Below are 14,439 nucleotides of genomic sequence, written 5' to 3' on the forward strand. Positions count from 1 at the left end.
CTCATATACTCTTGTTCTTGCTTCACTTACAGCCACTTTTGTCTCTTTCTTAGCCGCCTTATATTTTTCCCAGTTATCTGCATTGCGGCATAAAGACCACTCTTTAAAGCATTCTCTTTTTATCTTTATCTTTTCTTGTATACTCGCATTCCACCACCAGGACTCCTTGTCTCTTAGTCCTATTCCTTTAGATTCACCAAAACTTTCTTTTGCTGTTCTTCTAATAACTTCTGCCATCTCCCTCCACATCTCTTCCGCGCTTCCATTCCCATCCCACCTTGCCTCTTCTCCTACCCGTCTTAGGAAGCTTCTTTGTTCCTCACCTTTCATCCGCCACCACCTCGTCCTTGGGTTCTTCGTATGATGTCTTTTCTTCATCTTTTGTTTAACCCGAAAATCCATAATGAGCATCCTATGTTGTGTTGTTAAACTCTCTCTCGAAATAATTTTACAATTAATATAAAATTTCCGGTCGACTCTACTCAACAAGAAGAAGTCGATTTGAGAGCTTGTCATGCCACTCTTATAGGTTATAAGATGTTCATCTCTCTTTTTAAAACATGTATTTGCGATGAGAAGATCAAAAGTTGAGGAAAAGTCCAAAATAGTTTTACCCTCGGCATTGATCACCCCGAAACCATGGCCTCCGTGAATACTCCCATATCCAGTCACTTCTCTCCCAACATGGCCATTTAAATCTCCTCCTAAGAAAATCTTATCTCCCAAAGATATGCCTTGAACTAAACTCTCTAGATCCTCCCAAAACCTTATCTTGTGTTGTTCGTCCGAACCCACTTGCGGTGCATAGGCGCTAATCACATGGAAAGCACCTCCCTCCACCACAAGTTTGATAGAGATGATCCGATCTCCCACCCTCTTGACATCAACTACGTCCTTCTTCCACTGCTTATCCACAATTATTCCAACTCCATTCCTATTCTTCACCTTTCCTGTATACCAAAGTTTGAAACCAGAAGAATCCAACTCCCTAGCCTTTGCACCAACCCATTTCGTTTCTTGTAGGCACATAATGTTAATCTTCCTCCTTGTCATGGTATCCACCACCTCCATGGACTTTCCTGTTAGAGTGCCTATGTTCCATGTCCCAAATCTCAGCCTTTTGTCGCTTTGACCTTTACCTTTTCCTTTGTGAACTAGCTTATTTACCCTCGTCCGTTCACGAAAACGCGAGAACCCTTGCTCATTTAACACTACATCCGGGCACCGATGCAGCGGCTCTTGCTTTGACACCGTACTCGAGCCATACGGCGCGTTACTTCCGGGTAACGACCTAACTTTAGCGCAATAATGTCTTTGATTCATGTCATGGGGGGTTCGGCTATATTTTTACGTTGGTTGCCGAAGACCTAACACAACCCTCCTTCTTTATCCGGGCTTGGGACCGGCTATGTACCGCAAGTGTAACATAGGCGGAGTTTGCACGCATTTTAATTTAAATTTATATGACTTATGATGGTGCTAGGTGCCGGGTCTAGTATTTGGGTCATCTAAGAACTGTGATGTATACTGTCTCTTTCGCTGCACTGGTCTGATTTCACTTAATGTGTGTAACCCCCAATTAACTTTCTTTTTTTTATCAGCTTTATCATGCTGGCCTCCCAACTGATGCAGAAGATCTTGATCTTTTAATTCTATCGTCCCAGTGGGCCGGAACTGCATGTGAACGACAGGTGAAAAACTCGTTACAATTTGTCAAACCGAGTAAACTTATGTTGCACCAGTCCTTTGGAGAGATATACGGCCAAAAAATGGATTAGATATGCATTTAATAGGGAGCATTGTGACAGATGTGCATGGAAGGGGTCTTGTTTGCCCTAATTGTCTTGCTCGAAAATTGCACCTCTATTCCTCCTCAAAATCTCCAAATTTTCTAGAAGAGATCTAGTATATGATTTCTGTGTCTATTAAAACAAGATTTTCTGTATGGCAGGGAAAGAAGGCCGAAGGACGCGTACACTTTGAAAGAATTGCAAATATGGAGGAGCCGAGAGATCCTACCAGCAAACGCTACTATTTTGATGGGTTATTACTGCTTGCTAGGTACAAATTAGAGTCCAGTTTGAAACTTTTTTTTTTCAACACTGTTCTTGTCATGTTCTTTATATTGGATTGTGACTTTGGCAATACGCAGCTCTCTATATGATGAGGGTAATAAGGAAGAAGCTGCCAAGTACCTGCGTCTTGTTGTTGCTTACAACCCTTCTTACCAAAAATTCTTGGACCAGTGCGAGAGAAATGATGATGATGATGATGGTGACGATGATGATATTGTCACCGATCTTGCCAATAGTAGGAGAGAACTTTGAATTCAATTGTTTTGGTTTCTATTTATGTTTGTTGTATATTCAAAACATAAAAGTTTTTCTTTGCACTATAGGCTTAGGCATGTTTAGTTTAGAGTTTTGAATTAATATTTTAGCTGTGTATTTCAAATTCAAAATTTTTGTGTATCCCCCTTTAATAGTGAAGGGTGTTCGAGACTCCATACATAAGATATAAATGAGTAGAAATAACAGAACTCATATTCGATTACTTAGAAAAAGGTTTATTTAATCAATTCAATACTTGTTTTATGTATACGTTAAATGTGTCGTCCACATTTTTTTTAATGTTGCACGTTTCAAATTCACTTCTATATAATAGATGGAAATTAACTGATATAAGATGAAAATAATTGAGTTTCATTTCTAGTTAAGAATAGCCTCTAGTAAAACGAAGATACTTATATTGAGGTATTCTAGGTTAAATTTGTATGGTTATATCGAATGAGTCATGGTATAATTTGAAGGGGAGAAATACGATTCATAACGTTAGTGCAAAATTTGAGTAAGTAAAGAACGTGGGGGCAAAGAACTTAGGTCGAATTTTGTTAATTAACACATGAGAAAATTATTCGACTCGTGGTAAATAAAGAACGTGGGGGCAAAGGCTTGGTGACCAAAGTAAAAGAGAAGGCGTGAGACTTTCAGTTTGGAGAACAAGGTCTTTTTATGGTCAATGAAAGATGGAAAAGCTACTTTGTGAAAAAGAGAAAAATAATTGACAATCTTGCATCATTGTTTATAAATAGAAGTTTAAAAGAGTTAATGACTTCAATCTGAACACTTTATAATTATACTAAAATTATGCAATTTCCAAGTCACACTAACGTCAAAGAGTGCAAGTATATATAAGTATCTGAAATTAACTTTCAACTTGTTTTATTGTTAGTTCTTTGTTTCAAGTACTTTATTTTTATTTTCTTTTTCTCAAGAATTTTGCTTTCTTTCAATTTTTATTTCGTTTTCATGTTTATTTAAAGTTCATTTATCTTTTGTGTGTCCATGCATTATAATTATTTACATTCTTTATTATAATTTAATGTCGCTAATATTTCATACATTTCATATACACACTTATAAATTTCGGATCGAATTTTCTCTTTTAAGAAACTAAATCTTTAAAGTAGCCTTTCAAATTCGGCTCATGCACCAATTTTCCGTGTGAATCAGCAGCTGGACTGCTGATATAACACGTGACATCATCACTAACTCCCACATCATTATCATCCTCATACATCCCTTCTCTCATCCTTTCTCTCTCCCTCGCCCCAACACTACCACTCCCCCAACCCCTCTCACGGCAAGCTAAAGTGCGACCTCGACACCCTCAACCGCAGCCTCCACGACTCCACCATCCTCTCCCACACCCATATCGACAGTGTCGCCGCCCTCTCCACCAACCCTCCGTAACTCTCCACCAGTCCTGGAAGTGAAATTAGCTCCACAAAATGGTTGCAAATGAAGAGTTGCATAAGCTAATAGGGACAACAACCTTCAATTTTTTTTTCAAAATAAAAAACAAAGAGGAACAGAGTTGGTGTACTCAAATCTGCCATTGATGATCAACAAGAACATTATTCATTTTTTTTAAATAAAAAACAAAAGAATAAAATTGGTACAACCATTAGATTTACTATTGAAAAAGAACAAATAGAGCGTGCTTTCAGATAAAAGTGAAGAACTGTGGCAATGAAAGTAGAAGAAGCAGAGGCGAATCGAGATGGATGCTGAAGCTGTAACAAAAGCGAGCAGAGGTTGCGGATACGGAAAGTGTGGTGGTGGATTAGGAATGATGATTGTGGTGATGGTCCAGGGAATTAGAGATGAGAATTGAAAAAGGATGTATGAGGAGGAGGATGATGATGATGATGTGGGAGTTAGTGATGATGCCACGTAGTATTGGTTGTGCCATATTAGTAGTTCGGTTGTTGACTCATGTCAGAAATAAGTTAGGAGACTAGTATGTCGCTCCGGAAGTTAATCTGGGAGATTTAATTAGTACAGTTAGAATTTTAAAAATCAAATTGGTATACAAATTGAATCTAGGAAATTACTTTAAAAATTTAATCATTTTTCTACTTCTCAAATTAAGATCTTAATACAAATTTGATTTAATACAAATTTGATTTGATATTTAGATTCTATTTAATTTTAAAAACACAGACAAGAGATATGAATACCGTAGAGCATATTCTATGTTTGTTTGTTAAAACACAAATTTTTTATAAACACGTTAGTACATAAGTATATACAAAATACATGTATTTAATATACTTCTAAAATAATGAGACACAAAAACACAATTAATTAGATACAATTTTTTACTCATTTACTCCTTATTAATTTTTTAATTCTAATTCTTTTTTCTCTTTCTTCTTCTTCATCCACTGTGACCATTCTCCTTCCTCACTCCTCCCTCCTTCCACCGTCGCATCCCGTCCAGATTTGCCGTGAGCGTTGCATCTCTTCGTCCAGATCCACCACCGTCGTCCCGTCACCCCCTTCGCCCAGATCTGCGTGGCACCGCCGCTGCGTCTCCCACTTTGTCCAGATCCGAGCGCTGCCCTGTGTCTCTTCCTCCGTCCAGATCTGCACGTCGCCACTCGTCTCCTCCTTCGTTTAGATCCGTGGTCGCTGCTACGTCTCCTCCTTCATCTAGATTTGCTGCTGTTGCCTTTCCTCCCTCTTCGCGATGCCCACGGCCGCCTCTCCCTCTTCCTCTTCGAGTTTGTCATTGCCGCCTCTTTCTTTTGGTTCTTCTCTTTTCACAATTTGCTATTCAGTTACCTTCTCCTTTTTTTTTATTTTTCTGTTAAAAAATAAAAAATTTTGTTGATTCTTATAAAATTTTTGCTAATTGATTTGTGATGAATTGTGTGTGATGATGAATATGTGGCAGTAAAGATGGTGAATAATAATAATAATAATAATAATAGCTGATAATTTTTTTTTATAAAGATAATATAAACTCTTTTTTAATTTTATTGTATCTTGTTCAATATTTACTAAATACAGTACATAAATACTAATAATTTGTGTCTATATTTTTAATATCTATATCTTTTGTGTTTCTGTCTCAAAACATACATAAACCAAAAACTGCCTTAGACATTAATAAAAATCAATAATGTATTTGGTAATTGGTACGGTCTAAAATCGCCATATTGCGGCTTCCTAGAACATCTAATTAGAAAGGAAAGCAGCAAGTCGTGGGCATAATCAGCCATTTGTTGTGTCCTTGTGTAAATTATATTTGGAATCGGTACAACCACCATAGCAAAGTCTAATTTCACCAAATAAAATTTATTATATTGATTAAATGATGATATTATATTTTATCATTTCATGTTTATAGTAAAATTATTTATGTGCAGACATCTTTTTTGTTTTGTGTATAATTTTTTTAGGTCTTCTTTTATTTTTGTTATTTTTTGTGTTCATTTTCGAATTGGATAATTTATTGATTTTTTATTTGCACATTCAAATTACATGAGATGAGATTTTATTATTTTTTAATAATAAATATTTTTTTATATCTTTATTTCTTAGTCTGTTAATATGATTGGCCATTTATTCATCTAATCTAAATATTTATATTTCTATCACACTAAATTTATATATATGTAGAAGCGATAAAATTTGGTTGTGCAAATATCATAAAAATTATTCAAATGCTAAATTACGTCTTCATTGTAAGAGGAAAAGGAAATTAAAAAAAAAAGACCTGAAAGAGACAAATTGATTAATTCAGCATGTTCCGTGGGCAAGACGTGTGTTCCGAAAACAGAGTAAATGAATTTGGTGCCAAATTAAGAGCAAATCACATTATTGGCTTTTGCTAAATGCTATAACGTAATTATAAATGGGTTTTGCCGTTTTGGTATGTGTCTTAAAAAGTTAAAAGTTAAAAGTACATTTTAAGAATATCATAAATAAAAATAATCTATTAAAAATTATTAAAAAATAAATATTTTTATATTTTTAAAATATTAAATATATTAAAAGTTAAAAAAATTTCTATTATTATTTTCTTAAAATGTGTTCTTAAGGCATAAAATAACTAAATCCAATTATAATTTATCAAAGTATTGACACCATTGTTGATACAGTATAAACATTGAACACAGATTATACTTTAAAATTAATAATTTTAATAACTTTAGAGCATAGCCAATATTTTAATACTTATAATCATAAATAGAAACTAATTAGTTTAATATGTATTAAAATTTTATCAAATACTCTAAATATTAAATATAATTTAAAAGTTATTTTATAATATTTTATCAATTTTTTTTTCAAATAGAAACAATTACTTTGAAAAAAAATTCAGTTGATTAAATATAAATTTATTTCAACATAATTAATTATGTAAAAATTATTATATAAACAATTCAAATCTTACTGTCTTTCCGAATACATCCTAAACCACCATTAAAAAATAAAAGCAAAAGAAACACTAACTATTGCTTAACACTTAAGAAGCTAAAAGTAAAAATATTTTATTCAAAAAAATAATTTTATTCTTGATACCCAACTATTTTAAAAACTTTAATATATTGAAATATAAAAATAAAATTCTTTATGACACTATATAGGTAGCTAAACAAGAACAAGAACAAGAACAAAAGTAAATAAAAGAAAAAGAAATAACACAACAAAACCCAACTAAAAAGCAACAAATAAACTCAAGAGACTTCAATTCCTTTCTTCCCCATTCCATTCACTTCTTCTCCCTTTCTCTCACCACCACACACTGTTTTCATTTCAGCAAACACAAAAACACAGACACATTTATTGGCTTCGGTTATGTTCTGTTTACCAATTATTCAGTTGCAGCAACCAAACTATAAAGACACAATCTTTTCATCATCATCATGAACCCCTTTTCCGCTTTTGCTCTTAAAACACAATATTCTACTTAAAATTCAACTTTTTTATGGTGCTTCCCAATTTGGGTACCCACAAATAAATATAAAAAGCTCATCTTTACAAAAGGGTAGCTGGATAGTTAGACAGATCTCAAATCTCAAAATTCTTCAACCTCCTTCAATGGCGTCATGCCCAGCAAATTCAATTACCTACAATGGCAGCTTGTGTGCATGCATCCCTGGCTATGTTCTGAACAACACTGCAAAAAGTTGCACCCTTTTTTCTTCAGGCTCCGACATAACAACAAATTCTGGTGTTGACTACTATGCTCTCAGCTTCCCTGAGACACTCTTTGCCTTTGACAGAATCAAGAAGTTCACACAGTCACAAGCTGTGTTCTTGGAAGCAACACTTGTGATGCTTCTTTCTTGGCTAATTATGTGCTTTTTCCTTAGGTTCATGAAGCTTGGTGATGGCCGCAATGTGTGGTTCCAAATCAGGTGGTGGATTAGCCGGTTGGATATTTGCTTTGCCACAAGACACTGGCTGGTTAGTTTTGAGTTCCTTTTTCTATTTGGGGGTGAGGAAAAAAAGTGACTATTTGATTTGATTTGGAGATGATTTATTTACTACTTCTAGTAAGTGGAATATATTAGCCTTGTCTGGATGCCTAATTTTATTCTTGTTGATGCTGCTATGCTGGTATTCTATTGGGGTGTACCTCATATTTTCATGTACTTATCTATGGGATAAGCTAAATTTGTTGGTTCAAATTTTTAATTCATCTTTTCTAAAATTGCTAGCTTCATGACAAGACTGCTTGCAGCTATTCATGGATCAGCATCACAAAATAGGCATGCTCTCATTGTCAATTTGATAGCTATATCATATTTTTGATGCTACTAACCATTATTCTAGTGCTCTACTGATCAAGGGCACATATAGAAGTATTAACTTTTTGTACAAAAAATTGGAAGTTGCTTTATTTAGTGCTATTTTTTCCCTTGTAGGACGATCAAAAAGTAGTTACCAAACGCAAAACAGAACTTGGCGGAGCTTTCTCCATAGCAAGTTGGATACTTTTTATTGGTTTATTTGCTGCGTGAGTCCCTGATAACTTGTAGCTTATTCCAAAAAAATTTAGCATGTCTTAGTGAAGTCTTCATTTTGACTCAATCCTCTATCAGGTTGCTATACCAGATCATATCAAAGAGATCAATTGAGGTGCATAATATAAGAGCAACAAATGGACCAGAATTAGCTTCATTTATCAGTCACTTGGATTTCAATATAACAGCAATATCTAGTATGAGCTGTGCAAATCTACGTGGCCTCGGTACTTTAGTTACGGGGAATCCTGGCTTTGTTGACGAGAGAGTTCTTTCACTGTCAACATTAGTGAACTACACTTGTTACAACTCAAGCAAGGGGCCAACTATAGCATTAAAGTGTGAAAAGTGCAGAGCTATCCCTGATAACATGTATATTTCATGGCAGTTTGTTGATCTTCCAAGTTCTCCTGCCACTGCTGTTGGTTTTGAGTTCAAGCTATCTGCATCTGATTATACTAAAAAACATGTTAGTTTTGTTAATGGAACACTAAAGAATGGAAGCAATTTTGACAATAGCCCTGTTACATTCAGAGGGAGAGAATCAAATATTCTGAAGTTTAACTTGTTCCCTAGAATATACCGTAATTTACACGATCTAAAGCTCATACAGCCTTTATTTCACGAGTTCCTCCCAGGTTCGGTTTCTCGTGACAGAAATCAACTTCGAGCATCACTTGAAAATTCTGTTGATGGCCTAGTTAACACTACATTGTACATCAATTTTCTCTCTGCTTATGTTGTGGAAATCGACAAGGAGAATATTTTGGGTCCTGGTAAGCTATCTGTCTACAATTTTTCATAAGAACTTACTTTTGAAACTAATTAAACTTGACTTACTCTCTCTAATTCCTTATTTGAAGTACTCAAATTATCATTGGTATCTCTTCTTACTAGATGCTATCAACTTCTTTGCCTTCAAGTTCAACCACTTAAGATTCCTTTTCATTCGATATCTTAATTTTTAAACAAAGAATAATTTGTATCTATAATCTGAAAAGAGAAATTGCCCTCATGTCAAACTACTAGCTATGTGTATTATGTATTGGTTTGGCCTAATCGACAGCAAATACATCACTTTGCCATGCATGAATAAAGTTAACCTAATGGAGACATGGTTCTTTGACTTTTTTCTCGAATGACACTACTGCACTGCTGTGAAAAGTTTTGTTATCTAAACGAACTATTTTGGAGGCAAGATCAAATTCTCATTACCCCTATGTCTGAATGTCCAATGTAGCTTCAGAATATATTAATAATTTCATTATTTTTCGTTTCCATTTGCAGTGAGCTTCCTTGCGGATCTTGGTGGCCTATATTGCATTAGCATTGGGATCTTTTTCTACCTGCTGATACAGGTTTAATTTTCAATCCTTTATCCTCTTGAATTCTAGTTTTATTTCTTTATTTCTTAGCAGTCAATTCATAACTTTTTCATGCTTTATATTCCAATGCAGTCCTAACTTTTTGTTTAAATCCAGTGTGAGTATAGGATAAAGAAACTCAGAAATGAAGACAACGTTATGCGGACTATTAGAAATCGGCGCAAAGCACAAGAACACTGGGACAAAGTAAATTCTTTGCTGAATAGTGAAAGTTCTTTGATGTTGTACTGTTTCTCTTTTGCTAAATTTTAGCCTTATAATTGGTATCAGTTGAGGAAATATGTGATGTTCACTTATGGCTACCCTACAATTGAAGATGACTACAAGAACTCCAAAACAGATCCTTGTTGTAGCGGGACTATGCTGCATTCAGTTCGTGGTAGTGCATCGTCGCGTAAACGAAGGATGCAAAGCAAAACAAGTTCTATAAGTTTCTACAAGAAAGCTGACCAACCTGCTACCATGGTAAAGCTTTTACCATGCACATTGCACAATCTTCGGTTTTGTTTGATTTTGCAGCTGCATCTTCTTTCACATTGGATCTTAAATCTTAAATGAATAATCGAGATCCTAATGCATCGAGGTGTTTTTACTAATATCCAATTTTTACTGATTGAGATCTTATTCTCTCAATGCATATGGTATAGGCTATGCAGTTATCTTTCCCTCTATTTATAAACAAAATATAATAAAAAGAAGAGGAAACTGGCCCTGCATTGATTCAAGGATTTGTTGATTTCATCTTTCAGTCACAGAGCTTCAGACCAGTTGGATCTGCAAATGGTTCAAACCTGCAACCTGAAAATATGGAAAAACAGCATAATGTTGATATACACAACAATGATCCTCATCGGCCTCGATCTTCTCAATCGCACGAGTCTTCAATTGTTGATGATAACTTCATTCCTCCTCCACCTTCACTAGGTAAAATTTCATTTCATACCAGGCATACTTATTAGGCGAACTGACACCCTTGTTTAGGAGAAGTGGTATTGTGAGAATATGGTGTGCACATATTAAACTATAATAGTAATATATTAATATACTCTTATGACCTGTTGCAATGTCATATAAATATTGTGATCAAGGACTTTATATTATAATAGCTTGATACTATCCATAATTTATTATACCACAGTGTAGTTGATTCATATAGCTAACCCCACCTAATAGAAACAAAGGCTTCTTTATAGCTGTTCTATAATATATCTAATTTTCATAGGATAAGTTATTTGGTTGAGCTGGTTAACAGATCATGGATGTAAAAAAACTAATATAACCAAATCATTTGTTATAACTGTTATAGCTAACTTGATGTAATAATGCTATTTATTTGAGTTTTTTGGTTGTAGCATTTAGTCAAAGCAAGTCCCATGCCTAAAACTTAATATACCAATATTTTGCACTATTTCCAATTTCAATACTAAAATTAGAAATTTCATACATTACGCAATTAAGTTGTTTAGTTTAGTCTCTATATAGCTATTATTAGAATTTTCATTATCATCCATTATTTGTGAAGCTTGTTTCTAACTTGTTGGAATATAATTATTTACCATTACCTCTTTCAACCTCCAAGCATATATAACCTGCGTGCAAATGCAATGCAGAATGCAAGGACGGCTCGAGAATGAACATGTCCGACGTTCAGAAGAATCTCCAAAGCTTGTACGAGTACAATGTCATGCTGAGGGACAAGTTAGTAGCAGCACAGTCTCTGCTGCATTCTTCCTCATCTTCACAATCTTCTAAAGTTCGAAGTAACGGAACCTAACCATACCCCATCTTTGTAAATGTGAGTCCTTATCCGTGTATTGTCAAATTGTTCCATCCACAAGCATGGATGTTGTCCTACAATGGAGTTCCGATCAAGGAAAACTAATGGTCGGAGAATCTGCGGCATGGACAGAAATACTCGCAAAACTTCTGGCCGGATATTCTTTCCCACGTTCAAAGCTGCTTGAGTTTAGACAAACTATGTGAATCCATGTCTTAAAGAGATTTTGGTTTTACAAGTGATTCATTCATACTCTTGTACAAGTGATTTTCCATGTCATGATAACTTTGTATAGCCAATGCTTTTATTTTGTGCAGTGGAGAGTGATATTGAACTTCAATTGTGAGGCTTGAGTTCTTGAGGATGTGACACAGTTTTCACTTGTTATATTATTACTGGACCTAGATCCGTGCAATGTGCGGGATTAAAATGTATAATTTTTTTAATGTTATTTAATTATCAAGCTCTGTTGATTAACATAGCCCTTAACAACATGCAATGAACATGAGTAATGAAAGATTTGTCAATGGCAAAATTGAGATAATAGTATATAGTTATGTAGCAGTTGCACAGTATATCACTACATTTTGTACATTCAGTTACAAGGCTTATGAGCTTCTATCCACCACATGATCTAAGTTGTTCTGCTAAATTGTTGACATATGCTTTAGCTGATGCTTAATTATACAATGCTTCAAGCTCTGTTTTCTGAGAAGAAAGGATAGAAACAATAACTGAAAGTGTAATGATAACAATTGCAATGCTTTATGCAGGCTTAGAAAGTTTAAAATCAAGATTTGTATTTCAAGAAGACATTCAAACATGTTGGAGAACCGATGAGCCACTTGGAATCAATTGCTTCCTCTGAGGTACTTTTCTTGGTATCACTAAATACTTCTGGATTACTTTTACTAAATTTTCACACCACCATTCTGCAATTTGCTTCCTCAAAGGATGCAAGAGAGGAAAATATCTCTTTATTAAGCGAGAAAAACATCTCATCCAACTTAAGTTAATGTGAAAACATTAACAGTACATGATCAACACTACTCAGCTGCAGGAAATCTCATTCCGGTTAAATTATTGTGAAAACATTGATCAACTTCAAAGTGCACGATCAGCACTACTCGGCTGCAAGATCTACAGCTTTGAGGCTGCGTCCCTGTCTAAGAACCATTTCAACTCCCCTTCAGGTGAAACCATTGCAACAGGAAGCTTAGGAGAATTTTGAGTTCCGCGCAGTGCAGAGTGAACTGCAACTGATTCTGCAGCACCAGTCACCACAAGTGCAGCGTAAGCTGTGGAATTGATCACTGGAAAAGTGAAAGTAATCCGCTCCGGGGGCGGTTTTGGGGAGTCCTTGATGAAAGTAACCCATCTTTTATTCTCCTTCACAAGAGGATGCCCTGGGAACAAAGATGCTACATGGCCATCTGGACCCATACCAAGCAGCATGAGATCAAATTTGGGAAATCCAGTGACCGATGATGAAGCTATTATACCGTTCTTGACCAACTGTCTGAGACGTGTCTCGTAATCATCAGCCGCTCCCTCAGCTGACAGGGTATCGTTGATTGCATAAACATTGCAGGAAGGAACAGGCACCTGTCAAGAAGAGCCACGATCGAAGCACCATCGAGTCAGATTGATAGAGCTTTTTAAAGAAGACTGTACATAAAAACACTACCTCCGATCCTTTTACCTGTTACTATCACTTTTTGGTATTTCCTTGGATCAACATATCTATGATCGAAAGATATGTCAAAAAATAACAACGGATAAGAAGGACTGAGAAAGTACCATATAAACCAAAATCAAAACTGACGCGATTCGTCTCTCTATTGCAACATTTTACATGACTTTAAGAAATGTACCCATTACCCAATAAAGGGAACATCCTATGCAACAAAGGGATCCATTCATACGAACACATGGACTGTATTGAACATTGGTTTCAGGTTTTCAGCTTGAACAGACACATACTTTGAACTAACCTTCTTTTTATTTCTCACAGCAAAACACACCAATGAACCAGAAACAAACATGTGAAAAATATTGAAGAACCAAAAAAGGATATACCTTGGATAGCAACCCATCATAAGCAAGCTTGTAGTTACTATCTTCATGAGTCTTGGGCACTACTCTCTCATCCAGCCAAAACACATGCCACTTAGACCATTCAATAGAATCAACATAAGGTGGTTCCAGCAATTTCCTAAAACCCCAAACATAAACCTCCAAAGTTACCGAATTTTTAATCTAAAAAAATTACAACAGAATCATCAAATTAAATGAAATTGCTTCCATTTTGTATGTTGGGTACGCATCAAAATGGGAACTTGAGCTAACCTGAGATTACTGATGAGAGAGCCACCGGACAAGCAAACGGTGACAGCGCCTCTTTCAGAGGTGAACTTGTTGGAGATATCAGCGACGTATTTGGCCAGAGACACCGCAAAGCTCCTCTTCTTCGAAGACCTCCACAACCACATTGCTCTTCTGGGTCTCCGCCATCGACGATTTCAGAGGTGAAAAAAGCCAACTTTTGTGTTTTGGAGTAACCCAACAGAGAGAAAGCTCAGTGAAGAATGGGGTCGAAGAGAATCTAAATGAAAAAAAAGTTGGTGGAACATGAAGTGGGGTTGGGTTGGTGAGAAGAGCGAAAAGGGGTTTGAATCATTTTGGGGAAAAAACCAAAAAATACAGAGTAATTATGAAAATTTACATACTAATAAATATGAATAAAACAGTTTAAGTTAAAAAAAAATTTCTGATTATAAAGATTAATTTAAAAGTAATGTGTCTATATCTATTATTTTAAAATATTTTATTAATATTTTTTTAGTATTAATTTATATAAAATATAAATTCTCATATATTTATTTATTATTTTACTCAAAATTTAATATAAATTGTGTGGATCTATAATTATTTTAATAAAAATTAACTTATAT

At 35.0% G+C, this 14,439-nt stretch overlaps 3 protein-coding genes across 3 annotated transcripts in view; 2 read left to right on the plus strand and 1 right to left on the minus strand.

Moving 5' to 3' along the window:
• Nucleotides 1-2,563, plus strand: part of LOC107485900 (ALBINO3-like protein 2, chloroplastic) — a gene marked incomplete at its 5' end in the record, with an annotated part of 8,581 nt that extends 6,018 nt beyond the window's left edge. The window contains 3 exons of the mRNA XM_016106433.3: nt 1,602-1,691; nt 1,952-2,061; nt 2,153-2,563. Of these exons, the coding sequence (XP_015961919.1) occupies nt 1,602-1,691; nt 1,952-2,061; nt 2,153-2,327 (375 nt within the window). The remainder of the gene's footprint in view (nt 1-1,601; nt 1,692-1,951; nt 2,062-2,152) is intronic.
• A 4,408-nt stretch (nt 2,564-6,971) lies between these two features.
• Nucleotides 6,972-11,962, plus strand: LOC107485931 (uncharacterized). The gene is made up of 8 exons (XM_016106466.3): nt 6,972-7,763; nt 8,225-8,316; nt 8,402-9,099; nt 9,611-9,681; nt 9,805-9,894; nt 9,979-10,173; nt 10,458-10,632; nt 11,319-11,962. Exons 1-8 carry the CDS (start codon nt 7,395-7,397, stop codon nt 11,480-11,482), a joined length of 1,854 nt encoding a protein of 617 aa, XP_015961952.1. The 5' UTR covers nt 6,972-7,394; the 3' UTR covers nt 11,483-11,962.
• A 42-nt stretch (nt 11,963-12,004) lies between these two features.
• Nucleotides 12,005-14,158, minus strand: LOC107485932 (probable 6-phosphogluconolactonase 4, chloroplastic). Its single transcript, XM_016106467.3, is given in 4 exon segments — nt 12,005-13,090; nt 13,565-13,700; nt 13,835-13,941; nt 13,943-14,158. Coding segments are annotated over 4 exon segments (765 nt in total). The 5' UTR covers nt 14,000-14,158; the 3' UTR covers nt 12,005-12,625.
• Between the last annotated feature and the right edge of the window lie 281 nt (nt 14,159-14,439).

This window comes from Arachis duranensis, chromosome 4 (genome assembly GCF_000817695.3).
Source record: "Arachis duranensis cultivar V14167 chromosome 4, aradu.V14167.gnm2.J7QH, whole genome shotgun sequence".
NCBI classification, from domain to species: domain Eukaryota; kingdom Viridiplantae; phylum Streptophyta; class Magnoliopsida; order Fabales; family Fabaceae; genus Arachis; species Arachis duranensis.